The 17117-nt window shown below is 44.5% G+C and overlaps 1 protein-coding gene across 9 annotated transcripts; it reads right to left on the reverse strand.

The window, feature by feature from the left end:
- Window positions 1-316: 316 nt before the first annotated feature.
- BTNL9 (butyrophilin like 9) lies at window positions 317-16883 on the reverse strand. Of its 9 annotated transcripts, XM_085012252.1 has the most exons (14): window positions 16833-16883; window positions 16659-16717; window positions 15840-15929; window positions 14128-14229; window positions 12783-12902; window positions 10529-10873; window positions 8965-9246; window positions 6363-6491; window positions 6178-6210; window positions 5878-5898; window positions 5060-5080; window positions 4801-4827; window positions 2106-2132; window positions 317-1235 (listed from the first exon to the last, which is right to left on the reverse strand). In XM_085012252.1, exons 5-14 carry the CDS (start codon window positions 12877-12879, stop codon window positions 664-666), a joined length of 1554 nt encoding a protein of 517 aa, XP_084868378.1. In that variant the 5' UTR covers window positions 12880-12902; window positions 14128-14229; window positions 15840-15929; window positions 16659-16717; window positions 16833-16883; the 3' UTR covers window positions 317-663. The 9 variants fall into 9 exon arrangements, with proteins under 9 accessions (XP_084868378.1, XP_003354442.1, XP_020939064.1 ...); XM_003354394.5 differs by lacking the exons at window positions 14128-14229; window positions 15840-15929; XM_021083405.2 differs by having other exon boundaries at window positions 14128-15929; window positions 16659-16880.
- Between the last annotated feature and the right edge of the window lie 234 nt (window positions 16884-17117).

Here is a 17117-nt window from a genome sequence, read left to right on the forward strand (position 1 = left end):
GAAATGGGGAGAAACTGTCCCTGGAACTAAAAATTAACTGTACTTAAAACATTCAAGATGACGTTGATCAGAAGCCATGACCAGTTTCAAGATGACTTTCAGAGCTGACTGTGCTTCTGCATGTAGCCCCTCCCGCCATCTCTATACCTCTGAAACTCCCCTTTAAACCTCTTGCCCACTGACTGTCAGTGGGAAGAGTTGACCTTTGGGCTTGAGCTGCCCCACTCTCTTCCCCCTCCCCCCTGGCCAGTTGCCAACCTTCCTTCCACCAAACTTGTCTCTTTATTGCTCTAGAGTGAGGAGCAGCCAGGTACACTTTCAGTAACAACATGAATATATTTTTATTCATTTGCTCAATCCTACAACACACACAAATGAGGTTTAGAATTTCTTAAAAAAAAAAGAAAAGAAAATCATATCCATATAAGTACACATACATGTCTACATAGGGAAATATATCTCTTTGCCCCTTTTCTGCTTCACCAAGCCTTTTACAGCCTTTGCTGACATTTTGTCAGGGAACACTGGGGTTGGTGTATTTTTTTCTGCTCTAGAGGAAGCGGAAGAGCAAAGCATTGGCTGTTATGCAGGAAGCTTCTCAGGACCCAGGCCTATAGCCATGAGAGTGCCTCACCATAGGCACAGGGAAGAATGTGCGGGCCCTTAGGATTGTAACCAGTTGTCACTGGACTCTCTAACTGGCAATGGGCAGATGGTGAGTGGATCTGGGTGTTTGCTGCCATCATGGGCTCTAGGCCTAAAATATGCACAGAGTGTCTCGCTGAAGGTATCAGTGAAGGTGAAGATGTGGGAGCCATCGGTCACGTTGAAGAAGGAAAGCTTTCCTGCATCACAGTCCAGAAAGATGCCCACGCACCGGGGTGGCACGTGCATGGTGAGTGCCACGCGGTGTGGATCCAGAACAAAGTACTCGCAACCATTCCACAGCCCCATCACCCAGTAGCCATTGGCAGGGCTCAAGAGCACAGGACCTGAGCACTGCACTTTGGCCAGGCACACACCTAGGAACCAACGGCTGCGGTGGCCCACATGCACCTCCCAGTAGTGGCGGCCAGCAGAGAAGCGCTGCTGGCTCAGAACGCATGTCTGCTCCAGGAACTGCTGATGGTGGCCAGCTGCCAAGCCTGGTGCCATCCTGCGGGAGGACACGCGCTTGCCATCTTCTGAGACCTCCAGGCTGGGGTGGGCAGACCCAGGATCCAGGGTCACCTCCACTGCACAGAGGCACAGGGTTAGTGCCTGTGTAGCACAGTTCTGCCCCCAGGTACCCACCCGGTCCCCTCCCCTGACAGGCAAACCTATAGTTCTCTCTTTGGAGCAATCTGTAGAATAGTCACCCCCTCTCCTGGAACACCCCCTCTCCCCACTATGATACTGAAGGGGCATATAAGTCACTCCTTAGCTTTTGAAAGTGATAAGAGGAGTTCCATTTCATTCTTGAACCAGAAGGTTCCTGAATTCCATGATGCCTTACAGAGCAGAGATGGAAATGCAATAGGTTTGGGGGATGGAGGCAGGCTGACTTTCCCCAACATCTGGTCAATGAGGAGCTCGGGGCTGGTTCTGTTCCCAGCTGGTCTCTCCACTCTGTGTGACTTTAACATCACCAGTGAGCTCTGAGCCTCAGTTTTACAGCAATTTTAGGATTTTAAGACTGAAGGAGACCTCTGAGATCATCTAGTCCATGACCCTGTACTCTGGCACCCTACCCCCGCAGAAAGCACACCCATTTGGTGGATGAGAATCCTGAGGATCCCTGTTAGATGATCTGGGAGGTTACTTACAAACTCTCTATACTCTTCTGTAGACAAGCCCTAGTAGCAGCCTTTTTCTTGGGAAATAAACCTAGCAAACCCCAGAAAGCTATGTATGTTGAGGAGCACGTGTGTGTGCACAAACATGTGCATGTCTGAGTGCATGCAAGCATGTACATGTACAGTCATATGTTGTGTGTGTGTCTGTGTGAAGGCTTCATACTTGGCTCCTGGGCAGGCCCTATCTCTAATCTCAGATCTGGATTCCTCCCTTTTGATTAAAATCCAGCCAACCTAATTCACAAAACACAGTTCCTCAGCTTCAGTTACCTGCATATTGTTGGGCTGCTCTCCACTCTGAAACCAAATAGAGAGGGAAAAGAGGATCAGAGATCTGATTCAATAACTCTGGAACCTTGAGGAAGGTTCAAGATTCATGATATAGGCTTCCAAACCAAATAATCTCATTCCCACCATGGTAGCTGGTTTGGATCCAAACTGGCCTGGTTCCACCATAGCATCTTCCTGGGAATTTGGGATCGGATTAGGGGGCTGGTGTCAGTGCTGGGTTATACCAAAGCTGTGTGCAGGCTGAATTTGTACTGGGAAAGGTGGGATGACAGACACACGAGCAAAGAGAACAAATAAAACTGGGATACCTTGAAGGATGGAAACAAGGCCTCACTTTCTGACTGGCTTAGATCCCAAGAGGCCCAGCAGAGCTCAGCTCCTGTCCTAAGATGTCCTCAAGACAATCTGTGTTGTCCTTTTTCTTAACATGAGCCATTCTGTGTGGATTTCTGTTTTGTTTCATCTTGCATTTTACAATAGAGATCACCAAAGTCAAAAAATGCAAAAGCAACAGAAGATGTTTTCAGAGCTCCATAAATTTACAGCAAAGCCTTTCAAAACATATTTTGCACCAATAACCAGTAGAACTTTAAAAATATGCAGTTCTTAGAAATTGGCACAGCATTGTAAATCAACCGTACTTTAATAAAAAATATATATAGTTCTTACATAGAGTAACTCAATTCTATAAAGCTGTCAGTTCTCCCTAAATTTGCCTTTAAATTAAAAGCAACCCCATGTAAAACTACTTTTGGATCTTTTAGGAACTTCACAAATTTATCCTAAAATTTGTACATTAAAATGGAAGAGGAAATGGAGGTGAGCTTGTACTTTCAGGAACTTTAAAAAACCATAGCAGTAAAAACAACGAAGTAAGGTGGCCAAAAGACAAACCCATTAAGACATGGAGACTGAATATGCACTAAAGGTGATACCCACATCAATGGGGAAATAACAGATGATGTAGTAGATAGCATTGGGAAAACTGACTCTTTATATGGAGAAAAATTACTGGATTTTCACCTAACACCACATAAAATGGTGAATTTCAGGTGGATTAAAAACCTATGCATAATACATATAAAGTGAATAGAAGAACACATAAGGAGAATATCTTCGTGACCTAAATGTAAGGAACATCTTTGTCAAACATTCAAAAACACAAGCCATAAGGTAAAAATGTGATGATTAGATTTTATCAAAATAAATTTTCTTTTTAATAAGGGGCACTATTGGATAAAGCAAATAGCAAGTGACAGAAGAGAAGGAATTCGTAATATATAGTAAGAGTGAGGAGTTAATATCCTATATATCATATTACATAAAATAATAATAATATCACATGAGGGGATGACTACAAACCAAAAGACTCCATTCCCCAGCACTGACACCAGCTCCCTCCTACGAACCAATAAGAAAAAGTGATGCCATATGAAAAACTGGCAAAGGACATCAACTGTCAATTTTCAGAAGAGAAAGCTCATAAATCTAGCTAGCATATAAGAAGATGCTTAAACTTCTTAGTGTTCAGAAGAGTACAAACCAAAAGAATAATTACTCATCCTCATTTGAATGCCAAACAGAAAGCTGGCTCATGGAGGCTTCATGCACTGCTGGTGCAGGATGATGGTGCTACCTTCACAGGATCCTTTTATCCCACTTAGTGACATATCCCCCATGGGCCAGCAATTCCCCTCTTAGGTAAACATTCCAGAGAGCTCTCCACATAGGGCCAGGGGCAGTATGTTTGAGGCTATTCATTCAGCATTGTTTGTGGTGATGTGATGTTAGAAACAGGCTAGATGTCTACTCCAGCAAAGTGGCTGGCTAAGATGGAGTGCTCTGCAGCAAGTGGATACAGACCAGATTTAAATGAGGCAGCAGGGATGGATATTAAAACTCAATGATAAGTGAGAAAAGCAAGGAGCAGCGTGAGACTGTAAATATCATTAAGTGCATGTGCACAAAACAGAAATTCACATTTTGCAAGAACACATACCAAATAAAGATACACAGACTGTTCACTTTCTGGGAAAAATGAAGGAAGGGTACACAGAGAAATAGCTATATACAAGGTAACATGTCCACTCTAGAACCATGAATGAGAATTTTTGAGGGTGGGCACCAGGAATCCAGGTGATTCTGAGAATGTGCAACTACAACTGGCACCAATGATTTACCGTATGCTTATACCTCAGGACAATATAAAAATGAACATAATATCCAGCACAAATGAACACCTCCTCAGAAAAGAAAAACATGGACTTGGAGAAGAGACTTGTGGTTGCCTGATGGGAGGGGGAGGGAGTGGGAGGGATCGGGAGCTTGGGCTTATCAGACACAACCTAGAATAGATTTACAAGGAGATCCTGCTGAATAGCATTGAGAACTATGTCTAGATACTCATGTTGCAACAGAAGAAAGAGTGGGGGAAAAACTGTAATTGCAATGTATACATGTAAGGATAACCTGACCCCCTGCTGTGCAGTGGGAAAATAAAAAAAAAATGAACATAATAGTAAAACTCAAATATAATGTACACCAGGTGACACAGATTAATACATTTGTGTAGCTGTGGAGTTAACCAGGATGAAGTGTAGCTGGTTTGTCAGAGTAGGTGACTGGGATGCTGAGATGTAAAGTGAACAGTGGAAAGAAAATAGACTTCACTCACCAGCCTGGCCTTCAGCTCTTCTCCAGTCTAAAGCAACCAAAGAAAAACAGAATTAGAATACCAGGTTCCTGCAGATTCCCTGCTCACATATCAAATTTTGTACCCACCCCTGATTCTCTCCCCTTTCTTCTTCCACCCACATAGCCATCAGAGTTCCAGTCTGGCCATCATACCTGGTTGAGAGATGAGAAGAACATACCTGGATAACCAGATGCTAAAAGGTGGACAAGAAGAAATATTTATAAGAGGGGTCACGTACCTAGCTCCACTTGAAGCTTCCCTGGAAACAGAACATATGAAGAAAACATCAGCCTTTGGATGGGAGAACCACTTTCCCAAGGAATTAGGCCACTAAGAAGAGGTTTCGTAGTCTTAAACCACTGCTCACCCCCAAACCCCATCCTAGCTGGATCATCACCCATCTGCAGGATTCTTACACCACATCCTAGTCTTTGCTCTAAGGCAGAAATCTACATAGGGCTGGGAAGAGAAAATAGGTATTGATACTGAGGAGCCTCTTTCAAGGACTTAGGTCTGATTTTAAGAGGCTACTGCTCAATTGCCCTGAAATTACAAGCTTTTCCAGGGGAGGAAGTAATGTGTAAGTTCTCTTCTCTTCCTTTGGATTCACTCTTCCCTCCGCCCCCCATGCTTTCAAGGTGCTAAGTCCCTCTGGGGAGAAAATTAGATTTGATAAATTACTTTCACTTTGGTGAAAATTAAGGATGTCTTCCTTCTCAGTGACATTTGCATTAAAAAGAGAAGGATATCCTAGGAAGATGAACCAAAAGGAGTAGACTTTTAATGGTGGAATTGTAACTGAATCATATAACTTGCAGGAGAGGGCCTGGCAGAGTCTAACCAGAGGGTCTTAGGTCAGACTTCCTTAGCAGGTGCACAAGTCCATTTGGGAGGGGAAAAGCGCAAAGCTCAGATGGATGGATTTAGAATTAGATCACTGTCATCCATCGCTCTCCAAAGGAGGCCTAGTATCACTGAACCCCCGCTTCCACTGTGCACTGTATTACTCCTCCCTAGCCCATGGCCAGTACTGTGGGCATGGCACCGAGAACTTACCCAGCTCTGCTCTGAGTTTCCCTGGAGAAAAAAAAAAGAAGAAAAGAGGAAAATCTCAATTGATCATGAGGCCTCATTCCTCCAAAGTGCAGACCTGGAACACCGTTTGCTCTGGAGAACCAGTCTGAGCTAAACGCAGAGGGAACCAACGCAGGAGAATTGGCAGAAAATCTCCGCCACATCCCCTCTCTGCCCTGCTTCCAAGCCTCCCGGAAGTGACATACTTGTCTTCTTGACCCAGCACCCCTACTTCTGCTAGTCATAGATGTGAATGAAGAGCATGTCTTTCACCTTGCTTACCTTTGTCCTTCTCTGCCTGCTTCTTCAATTTTTCTGAAAAGGAAGAAAGAAGGGGAGTGGACATGAGTGTGCACGCTGCCACTGGGCAGGATGGCCACTCCACGCTGCCCTCCTACAGCCGCCTGCACCACTTTCCTCTTGAGCAAAGCTAGCTCCAGGAGAGCAGCTCCAGGACTGCTTGGTACCTTGGGATCTCCGTTGCTTCTGAAATATGTACAGCACCAGTTTCAAGAGAAGAGCCAGGAGGAGCAGCAGTCCCACCAGAGTCCCGAGGAAAGCTCTCTTCCAGGGAGAGGTTCTGGGTAAAAATACATCTGGAAAACATCCCACATGGAGTTGACTCAATTTAATCTTCACTAAGCACTAAGTGACAAGACTAGTCTGGACTCTGTGTCCCAGATAAACTTCCAAGTGACTGGTTGGTCCTTCCTGGGCCCCACCATAGCCATCTGTAAAATGAGAGCCACTGTCAGACACCCTTGAAAGGTAACATCTGAGGAACAGTGGGGGACTTGAACTTGGCTAGGGTAAAGAGGAAAATACTGCAAACAGACTATGAAAGGAAGGGGTTGATGCGCCCTGCCCAGTCCTCCAGCTTAGAACTTCTGTGACCATGGCTCTGACCTCCCTCCACTTCTTCCCACTCTTGCTTTATGTCTGAAGGATATGAGAATCCAAGGTGTTGATATGTGAAACCCAGTGAATAATTGCTGTCTACTGCTCTGACGATTCCACGTGTCATCTCCCACTTCTTGCAAACACTTGGCTTCTACTTCTTATCACACCTTTGGAAGAAACATTACAAAGCCCTGTGGGGCTGACTGACAGTTCCCCTCTTCATTCTCCAGGCCCCCTAGGGAGGATCTGCTCTGAGGTAGGATATGGCACAAGGGCAGTGGTCAGACAGTAAAGGAAAATGTGAACAAATGGAGTAGCCCTTTAGAAACTACTGTAACAATTTAATAGAATAATTATAAGGAATTGGTGCTTTTATCCCAGTGGTCTTTATTTTTTTTCTTTTTTTTTATCATGGTAAAACATACCTAATGTAAAATTTTAAGCTTAAGGTTCAGTGACATTAAGAACATTAACATTGTTGTGCAACCATCACCGCCAGAACTTTTTAAATTTTCCTAAACTGAGACTCTGTGCCCACTAAATACTAGCTTCCCATTCCCCTCACCTCCAGCCCCTGGTAACTTCTATTCTATTTTCTCTCTCTATGAATTGACTATTCTGGGTACCTTATAGAGAGAGAAATTATGCAATATTTGTCCTTTTGTGTCTGGCTTATTTCACTTAGTAAAAGGTATTCCTTTGGTGTTTAATTTTACTTTTCTAGCAGTGAATTCTTATTGTCTTGGTCAAAAGTATTGTGCCACAAAGAATTGGTCCTTCACCACAGATGGTTTTTGAAGCACTGACCTAGAGGTTAAAGAGCTCAGAGTCCTATGCCTCCCTGACCTGTAGTCTCCACCTTGTCTCTCTGTTCTAGCCTCTCCCACATCCTTTCAGCTCCTCCAATAGCTACACACATTTCCACCTCAGGACCTTTGCACTTGCTGTTTCCTCTACCTAAATGGCCTCTACCTGAATGGACTCCCTGCAGATATCCACGTGATTCATACCTTTTGTCAAGGATAAACCCAAATTTAAAAATCGGATTTCCTCTGGTACAAAGAGATACCCCTTTCCCTTCTTTTAGAGTACTTCCTTTAGAAAATTTGTAAATTCTTTCTGTATCCCTTTGAGATATATATGAATCTTTTTGAGAGTTAAGTAACCTTCTTGCCATATTTACAACCCAGGGATGTTTTTCTTAGGCGCTCATAGCCATCTTTTTGAAATTGAAAGATCAAAGAGAAAGTGCCCTTATCTCCACACCCTCTGTTAGTTTTATTTAGGCACCAGGCCCCAAGTCGTAACTTCATGTTGGTCATAGAGATAAGAGATAGTGTATTTCTCCTTTGGATAAAGACAATTAACTAAACTTTGTTACAAGTTACCTAATTACCAAGGTGAATTTTAGGTGAACTATGTGTAACATACACACGGTATTGTTAGGTCCTCTTACCTGAGGACAAGTTATCACTTATCAGGGTGAGATTTCTTTCCGTTATGATAATATAACGATTGATTTGGACCAATGTGAAACATGGCCCATAGGTAGGTTAATCCTCAAGACTTAAAAAAGTTAGAACCATGAACATTAAATCCTTCAGTGGGTACCTCATAACAAAATCTTGCTCCTAGATAGTGGCCTCACTTTCAACTCATTGCCTAGTGGTCTTTTTCCCAGATCCACTACTTTCAAACCCATACATCCCCCAACCTGCCTTAGCTCTCTTCCCTGACTCATGTTTCTCTGGCTCACCTAACACTTTCTAATGTGTGCTCTAATTTAACCCTATGTGTGTCTGTTTACCCCACTGGAATATGAACCTGAGGTTGGGGAATATTGTGGGTGATCAATAAATACTGTTCAAGGGATTGAAATTAGGAACACATGGGTTCTCATGATGACCTCTAATAAGTAGAGTTTCTAGATTTCAGTGCATGGGCTTTGGTTCATTATGTTGGCTTTTGGAGCCCTCTCCCAATTACTATTTGTCACTTGTACTCTTAGTAAGCTCCTGATATCATTGCTGACTTTTTAGGTATCAAGTTCAGCCTACCCCATACACAGCCAGGACCCAGTGCCACTGTGTTCTAATAGATGATCTTTGGGATAATAGACATGGAGGACCTGAAGACTAGGAAGATAAGGGTGAGCTGTCATCCACCAACCTGCTATCTGGACCGCAAACTCTTTCTTCTGGCCCAGAAGGGGGTTCTGGATGGAGCAAGTCACATTGCTCTGGGTGCCCCCTTGGATGACCACAGATGTTTCCAAACTGAATAGGCTTTGGGCATCCTGGATGATGTCTTCAGTCTCTGGAGGCAAGCATCGTCCATGATGGTCTCTCCACTGAGCCAGCGGCATGGGGTACCAGCCACTGGAGCTGCACCTTAGCTGAATGCCTCCCTCTTTGAAGCCCTCAAGGGAGATGTGAGGGTCTGAGCCCAGCCCTGGGAGAGGCAGGAGAGGTGAGAAAGATCAGGCACCTTCCCAGAAGTTGTATGCAAAGTCCAATGCACCATTCATTATTTGCAGTCACCATAAGGCATCATGACAGTGACTGCTCTTAACACACACTTGCAGTCCTCCACATACAGACTATAAATGATAGTCTAAATCATTAGTGGAATTTGGGGACCATACAAACTCTGACAGGCATTTGAAAATATGGAGAGGGCCATTTGTCCAAGAAAGACTACTGGTAGATAGTCATATAATACAGCCCCCTTAGAATTAATAATCATCCCACTCCAAATTTCAATAGATCGTCTTTTCTCTCTCTTGAGTCCCACCAGAGCTCAAGTGCCTTTGTAATATATACTTCTTTATCTCTCTATCTAAGTAGAGATACCTTTATATTTTGAATGTACAAAACATTATTATGGTTTAAATGTTAATATTGTTAAAAAAAAAAAAGTATATAAAAAAGCCCCAGATTTTCTCCATCCTTTCCATCCCACTGTACCCTCTCTTCTAAGTACCAATTTTGTTAGCTTCTGGTTTATCCTACCTGTGTTTCTTTTTTTTCCCCTCCTTTCTTACACAAAAGTTGATATGCTATTGAGCTTCTTTTGCATCTTGCTTTTTTCTCTTAAAAACATCCTAGAAATCACTCCACATTAGCTTAGAGCTGTTCCTCATTTTTTTCAGGTGCATAGTGTGATGGACCATACTTAACACCTATGCTTGGACGTTTAAGTAGTTTTCATAGTTGTACAATAAAAATGCCATAAAAATTAATTTATACATATGCCTGTTTCATTTTAGAGTTGTGGACGATGTGTCTTCAGGGTTAGCTCCAAGAGGTGGGATTTTGGTTCAATATCAGACAGTTGTATTAGCAATTGCCAGCACCCCCTGCACTGAAGCTTCACAACATTGAATTCCATCAACAAGCTAGGAGGGGTCTTGCTCTCCAACACCTCTACTAAGAATGTGTGGTCCAACATTGAATTTTTCCAACTTGATAGGTTAAAAAATTGTATTTCTGTAGCTTTAATTTACTTTTTTATCACTATGAGTAAAAGTAATCATCTTCTCATATAGTTAAGGGCCATTTGAGTATCTTTTTTTGTGAGCATTTCTTTAGTTCATTTTCTAACGAATCTTTCCTTTTAATCTTTTTTCTAATTAGATATATGTTCTCTTTCTCTGTGCTTCTCTATCTACTCTTGAGCTCTGTCCAAATGGACCCTTTTCTCCTTTCTGCTTGGGCTTGACTAGGTCACATACCTACTACCTCCAGCTCCCAGGTTGCTTCCCCAGAGAAGTCACTGGAGAGGAAGCGGCATCCATAAGGACCCTCATCAGCAGGGATGACGCTGTAGAGATGCAGGGTCACGCTGCCATCAGTGATATCATCCTTCACCAGTTCAGTCCTGTTCTGGAACTGTTTCATCTGCTGATCGTAGAGTTCCTGCCCCTCCTGGTATAGGTGCACCACATCCGAGGCTTGGCTCCGGAACCAACGGATCTCCATGTCCTCAGCATCCCGGTAGGATGACAGGTGGCACAGAAATTCCACCTCATCCCCAATGTGAGCCAGGATGGAGTCCCCAGGGCCTACCACACTAACCTCTAGAAAGAGAACCCAATGGCCAAAATCAGCTCTCCTCAAATGCATTTGTTGCAGCTCAAAAATCTATAGTAAACCATTCAAATGACAAAGGTGAGACACTCTACAGGAACTGGTCCAGTTTCTTGAACAAGTAATTGCCATGAAAAAGCTGACTGTGCTATATTAAAAAACACACAGGGAACATTATAACCAGATACAAATTGTGGTGCTGGACTGGTAACTGGTTTGAACCAATCAGTTGCCAATATTATTTTGGGGATAGTTATGTAGATATGGCCAGGGCATTACATGAAATGGAATCTTTGGCCAAAAAAAAGAAAAAAAAAGCATTTTAAAACCATACATATACTATGCTCTTATTTGATTAAAAATGGTGTATTTGCACAAATGCACAGAATAAAAGATATGAGAAGAAATAGATGAAATTGGGGCTTTGGGGTGTTTTGTTTTGTGTGTGTGTGTGTGTGTGTGTGTGTGTGTTTAGGGCCACACCCACAGCATATGGAGGTTCCCAGGCTAGGGGTCTAATCGGAGCTGCAACTGCCAGCCTACACCACCAGCAACACCAGGTCCAAGCTGCATCTGTGACCTATACCACAGTTCATGGCAACACTGGACCCTTACCCCCTGAGCAAGGCCAGGGATTGAACCTGCAACCTCATGGTTCCTAGTCGGATTTGTTTCCTCTGTGCTGCAATGGGAACTCCTAGACCAAATTGTTGATGGAGATAATTAGTACATGATGGGAATAGATGTTTTGTCACTTTCCTTTGTCTGATTTTCTAGTATTTTATAATGTACATGTAATACTTTTGTAATAACAAAGGATATTAAAATAATCTATGGGGGCTCCTTGCTTCATGGGTTTTCCTAAGTAAGACCAAATCCTGCCTTCAAGATTATTATTCCTCAGGATCTTTTATTTGATCATATTCTTCATGGGTGTCTCTACATGATTACTCTCCTCCCTGTTTTCTACCATTTCCATGAGAATTTCTATTCCTGCTGCAATGCCTTTCTACCTGGCATGCATTCATTCTTCTCTCTGGTTTCTATGCACCTCTTTTTCTTCTTTCAAAGCTCAGCCCAAATTCTTCCTTTATAAATCCCTTCCATCCCTTCCTACCAGTTTCCCTCTCCAGGTTCTCTCCAGCTGTCACTGCCCCCACACCTAAAGCCTGACCCTCTTCCTAGGCACACCCTGCCTCAATTTACTCTTCATCTGTTATCTTCCTAGATAATGTGCTTCCTGCAAATTTCTATTGAAATAATGCTCCTATCTACTTCCCTCCTTGGATTTCCAGGGGGAAAAAAATGGGCCTCTTAGCTGTGCTCCCAAATAAGGAGCTGTGCTCCTTGTTTCTCTTGCAGCTCTGGTTCCACTGGACAGCTGTTTATGTCATGGCCACCGCCCTCCCCTAAACTGCTTGAGGATCTGGGATGTGCCTAGTCACCTTGGTATTCCTGGTTTCCAGCTCAGGGAATCAGGGAAGTACATTTGCCTGAGTTTACACTCTCTGTTAGTTGATTCTTTCTTGAGAAATGGTAAGACCAGGATCCTTCCTGCCCTTCAAAAGCTAAGGCTTGTATGCAAGAGTGCAGTTAAAAATATTTTCCTGCTGGTTCAGCCTGAGAATTTCCTGGCCCCCTTCTGTTCTACTGTCTGCCATGCTTGTGAGCTGTAGGGTTGTGGATGGCTGGCTGGTTGGTGCTGGAGTACTGCGGGGCTGGTAGGTGCTCAGAGGCAGTGGCTTTTTAAAAACTGAAATGGAAAATTTGCTTTTTAGCCCCTCCCACAGCTTGGTATGAGGCTAAAAAATCTCAGCCCTGGGATCACCTGCTGGAAGGGTGGATGGAAGCTGAGGTGTTCACATCCTGGCTGTCTGGACTGCAGATTATACATGTTACCTGAGTACAGCTCCCCAGACTGAAGGAGAAGGAGAAGGTGAGTGAGGAAGAAGAGACTGCTGGGCAGAGAGTCCTGGGAGACTGGAAAATCCACCATTTTTCCTCAGCAGTAAGGGCCACCTGGCGAGGGACACAAAGAGTTACTGGAGTGACCCAGGAGAGATGAAACTTCATGCACCAGGCCTGACTTTTGCCATTGTCTCAATTATTTTTTTGTCTGGTTCTTATCAGCTCCAGTGCCTGGCTTCTTTTCAATCATAGCCAGATGTGAGATTTGCTTCTAATTTTAACAGGCAAAACTGCTCATGACGTTGTTGGCCTTACTTGGGTTCACAGAGCCGAGAGAACAAGGCTGAAGTGTCCCAGAGGAAGGAGCTTTGAGCTTTGCATTGTTTAGAGTCAGAAATAGAGCCATGCATTGTGTGAGGGCTCAGCTAGGATTTAGTGACTTTTCCCAAACAAAGGGAAACCTATAAGGACTCCCAGGTGCATTTTCCTTCTCTGCACGACCTTGTTCCCAGTTCCCTTTGTTCTGGAACATCAGGTCCACAAAACAGAGGAACAAACACAGAGTTCCAATCTTTCTGAAGTGGGATGCATGCCTGACTGCCTTTTAACTGCAGCCACATTTAGGACACCTTCTTCTATCCCTGAGACCTTAGACACAGCTCCCAGGAGGTCAGCTGGTGACGGATCCTGAGTCAATAGCATTTTTGAAGCCACAGAGAAGAGGCTGTCCCATCTAATCCTCTGCATACCCCATCTGTGGCCCAGGATACTTAGCCCCAGCACAAGCAATGGCTGATCTCACTTCTGATCCCTTTTGGGATCTACCATGATGCCTCACACTCTGAGTGCCAGTGAGCCTAGCCTGGGCAGCAGGTATATCTTGGAATATATACAAGCCTCTCCACTTTTCTCCTCTATTTAGTTGTGGGACTTTAGAGAGATTATGTAACTTGCTGAATCTTAATTTCTTTGCCTGAACAATGGAAGAAACCAATCCAACTCAGGGTTGTTAAGCCTCCCATGGGTGGACTGGGTGCTCTCTAAATAAAAGTCAGCTCTTCCCTCTGCTTTCATCTTCCCAACATCTGCTCTCTGCTCTCCATCGTCTTCCAGGGACTGCATCCCTCTCCTTTCACTCCATTATTGCACCCCCATGGCAGTTTCTATTCTCCAACCCCTCAGTCTCCCTTCTCCCTCCATCTACCACCCTACTCCACTGTTTGGTTTCCTTTTCCCACATACCTGAAAGGCAGCATGTGCCCCTGGGGCCCTGTAGCTACAGCCCAGTGCCAACCACACCATCAGCAATATCACCAGTGGGGTGTAGATGAAGTACCTTAAAAGTTGCTGGTGTCCACAGAAGAGCAGTCTGAGGAGGTATGTGGATGAATTTATGGAGGAGAGGCTCCCTGAGTGACCTGTACTGGAAGGACCTTGGCTGACAGGACCAGTGGGAGGGAGGGGCGGTGGCCTGTGGGTCAAGTTTGTCATAAACTACGTACCCTGCCCACCTGGAGCTCACATGCAGGTAAGCCAACAGAGGAGCGAGTTGGGGTGGCTCCATTCATGCTCAGATCAGAGTCCCTTTCACAGGGGACCTGGCTGTTTTAATAGCCAACAGCTATTGGAATCACTATTCACACAGTAACCATTAGAACAGAGGCCTCTTTGACCAGTGTCCAGGCTCTGGCTGGACAGTCTGGTCTCTAGCCCTTTTGGCTAATGGCAGGAAAGTGTCTGTGACAGGCCCAGAAAATGGAAGCAAAGGACCCTAGATCAGGAACCCCTCACTGGCTTTGTGTTTTCTCTCTATTCTTCTGCTCCCTTTCCTCTTTTCCTCTGGACTCTTGACAGAGAATCCCATGGGGGTGAAGCCAGGAGGGTATCAGCACCAGTTAACACCTTCCAAAATAAGAGGGGCTCAGATACTGTTTATGGATCCATTTGGATCAGCTGGACTCTGAGAAATTAATCAAGATGCGTTAAGTGGTAACTTGAGTGTTCCTGAGGCAGCAGTGGGGCATTATACAGGCCCACAGCTGGGGGTAGTGGCTCCTCACAGCAGGAGAATGTGCTCCAATATTCCCAGGCAGGGGGAGGTGGCCACCTGCAAGTCAATATGTTCCAGATGCTGGAATGACTCTCAGGATGGTAGTTCTCTATTGTGATACATTCGTGTGATTTCAGTCACTGAGTCTGCAGAGGAAGTTCACTCTCACATACGGGTATCCACAGTAATAAAAACTAATATGAATTGAGTGCTTACTATTTACCAAGCACTTACCTATATCAGAAAGATTATTACTATGATGATAAGTCCAAATTGCAAACAAGGAAACTGAGGCACAGGGAGGCCAAGTGACTTGACCTGCACACACAGCTAGAAGGTGGTGGAGTGAGAGTTCCTCTCAAGCTCTGTACTTCTCTACAGATTCCTCACCAGTGATGTTGTATGCCAAGGCTGGATGTACACTCAGTTCTCCTGTCCTCCAAACACTGACCCCTGTTAGGGACCATCTGGTCAAAGACTGCAGTGCTTGCCCTGACAGCATCTCATATGCACTGAAGAAGTGGCTTGAGTCACCAGATGTCAGCCACAGGACCAACCAAGCAACAAATGAATAAAAATAGAAAAAATCCACTTCTGATAAAAGAGCTTAAAACCAGAGTGTCCCCTCAGACCTTGTCAACAGCATGTTCTCCAGCAGGAGGTAATGCCCTGGAGTCTCTTTGCTTCCAGCACTCAAGGACCTGCCTTGAAAGCCTTAATTGGAGGGAAACAGTCTGGCAATTTCCTGAAGTGACTTCAGAGGGGTCGAATGCCCCTTCTGTTCTAAAGGGCATCCTTCTCCCCACTTTCTTCCTGCAGTTCATCTTCTCTAACATCCCTCTGCAGTCGAAAGACTCTGATCCCCCCAAAACATTTTCTGATTTCAGCTGTTCACACCACAGTATAAATGGATTTCAGATTCTTTTTCTGATGAGAAGGGTTTACTGGGGAACAGAGAGAGACCGGACACATTGCCTATTTGAGGAAGATGGAGGTACCAGTGAGGGGAAGGATGGCCAGGAAGTGGGTGTCAGGCAAAAGTGAAGCTTTGCTGGTGGGGTACATGCTTGGTACTCCTCAGGGAGGCTCTGAAGACACAAGGGGAATAAGGGTCACACAACTGACACCAAAGAAATGCTGCTGAAATACTGCTATCCTTAGCCCAAGCCTACCTTCCTTCTTTCTTCTTTCCTTCTCATTTTCTCTCTGGCTCCATTCCAACCCCATTCTAGCATTTACAATTCCTGAAGAACACATGTTCTCTTGCTTCCCAGTCCTTCAGCTCTTAAGTCTCTCTTTAAAAATGATTATTTTGTTGTTGTTGTTTTGTTACTTTTTTAAGCTTGGGTTGTGTGTGCTTTGCCCTTTTCCTATTCCCCATGTCCTAAGCTATAAGCCCCCAGGGTTAGAGCTTTTGCAGTATTGCACCCCTCCCCTTCCAAAACCCACTGCAATGCTTTGCCCTCCACAAGCTGTCAATTAATGCTCATTGGCTTGCTTTGGTTATTTCAACAGACACATAAGAGAGTTTCCACCCCCAGTCTCTAAGTGAAATGAATTGTCCCAAGGAGGGACTCTGAGAGAGGCTTCAAATGGCTTGAGGCGAAATGGGATGCATCAGAATCCTTCCCCTTCAGGTGGAGCTGCCTGAATGAGCATTCCCCCCTTGGTCACACTGACATCCCTATTCTGCAGTCAGGCTCAAGATATTATTAGACAGTACCAAACTATCTTGTGCTCTTTCCTAAGCCCTCAATTTCTGAATTCCATTTATGAAAGGTGGAGGTTTAGGCAGGCATTGAGAATGAGCCACATACCTGGAAGGCAGCAGCAAAGGGTCCAAAATGGCAGATGAGTCCTGGTGATCTCAATTCTTCTGCAAAGGAGATAATTGTTATGAAGTTCCAGATGCTAAGGTCTGCAGACGTGGACTAGAAGCTCAGTTGAGGGGGGTGGGGGGCAGCTCATCTGTAACAGAATTACCCACTCACCTTCCACCTTAAGACAAGCAGTGCTTGCTCTGCCCTTTGCTATAAAACACCAAGATAGATAGAACAAAACGAGGAAGTCTCTGTCACATCCTGTCAGTGTGAGGAAAATTATGAATTGAATTTCCACGGAAAATGTTCTTCCAAGGTCATAGGAGGGGAAAGGTATCTGTGAGTTTTGTAGAGACTGGAAACTGGAGAGGCTCAGAGCAGGGAGGAAGTACTCCAGGGGCGGCCCAGGATCTCTGAGGCTCCAGGGAGTCAGGATGGCCACGCCTGGCTAGCGCC

Source organism: Sus scrofa, chromosome 2 (assembly GCF_054392235.1).
Source record: "Sus scrofa isolate SSC_HxYL_T2T_F1_AM1 chromosome 2, Sscrofa_HxYL_maternal_Yorkshire_Landrace_v2.0, whole genome shotgun sequence".
NCBI lineage: Eukaryota > Metazoa > Chordata > Mammalia > Artiodactyla > Suidae > Sus > Sus scrofa.

Bases quoted from the DNA above. Each gene is read 5' to 3' on its own strand.
- BTNL9 (XM_003354394.5), bottom strand. From the start codon at position 12,879: ATGGTGGATTTTCCAGTCTCCCAGGACTCTCTGCCCAGCAGTCTCTTC. The intron at 6,211-6,362 runs GTACCAAGCAGT...CTTCCTTTTCAG, and splicing joins GAAGCAACGGAGATCCCAAG to AAAAATTGAAGAAGCAGGCA. The intron at 5,081-5,877 runs GTAAGTTCTCGG...TTCTGTTTCCAG, and splicing joins GAAACTCAGAGCAGAGCTGG to GGAAGCTTCAAGTGGAGCTA.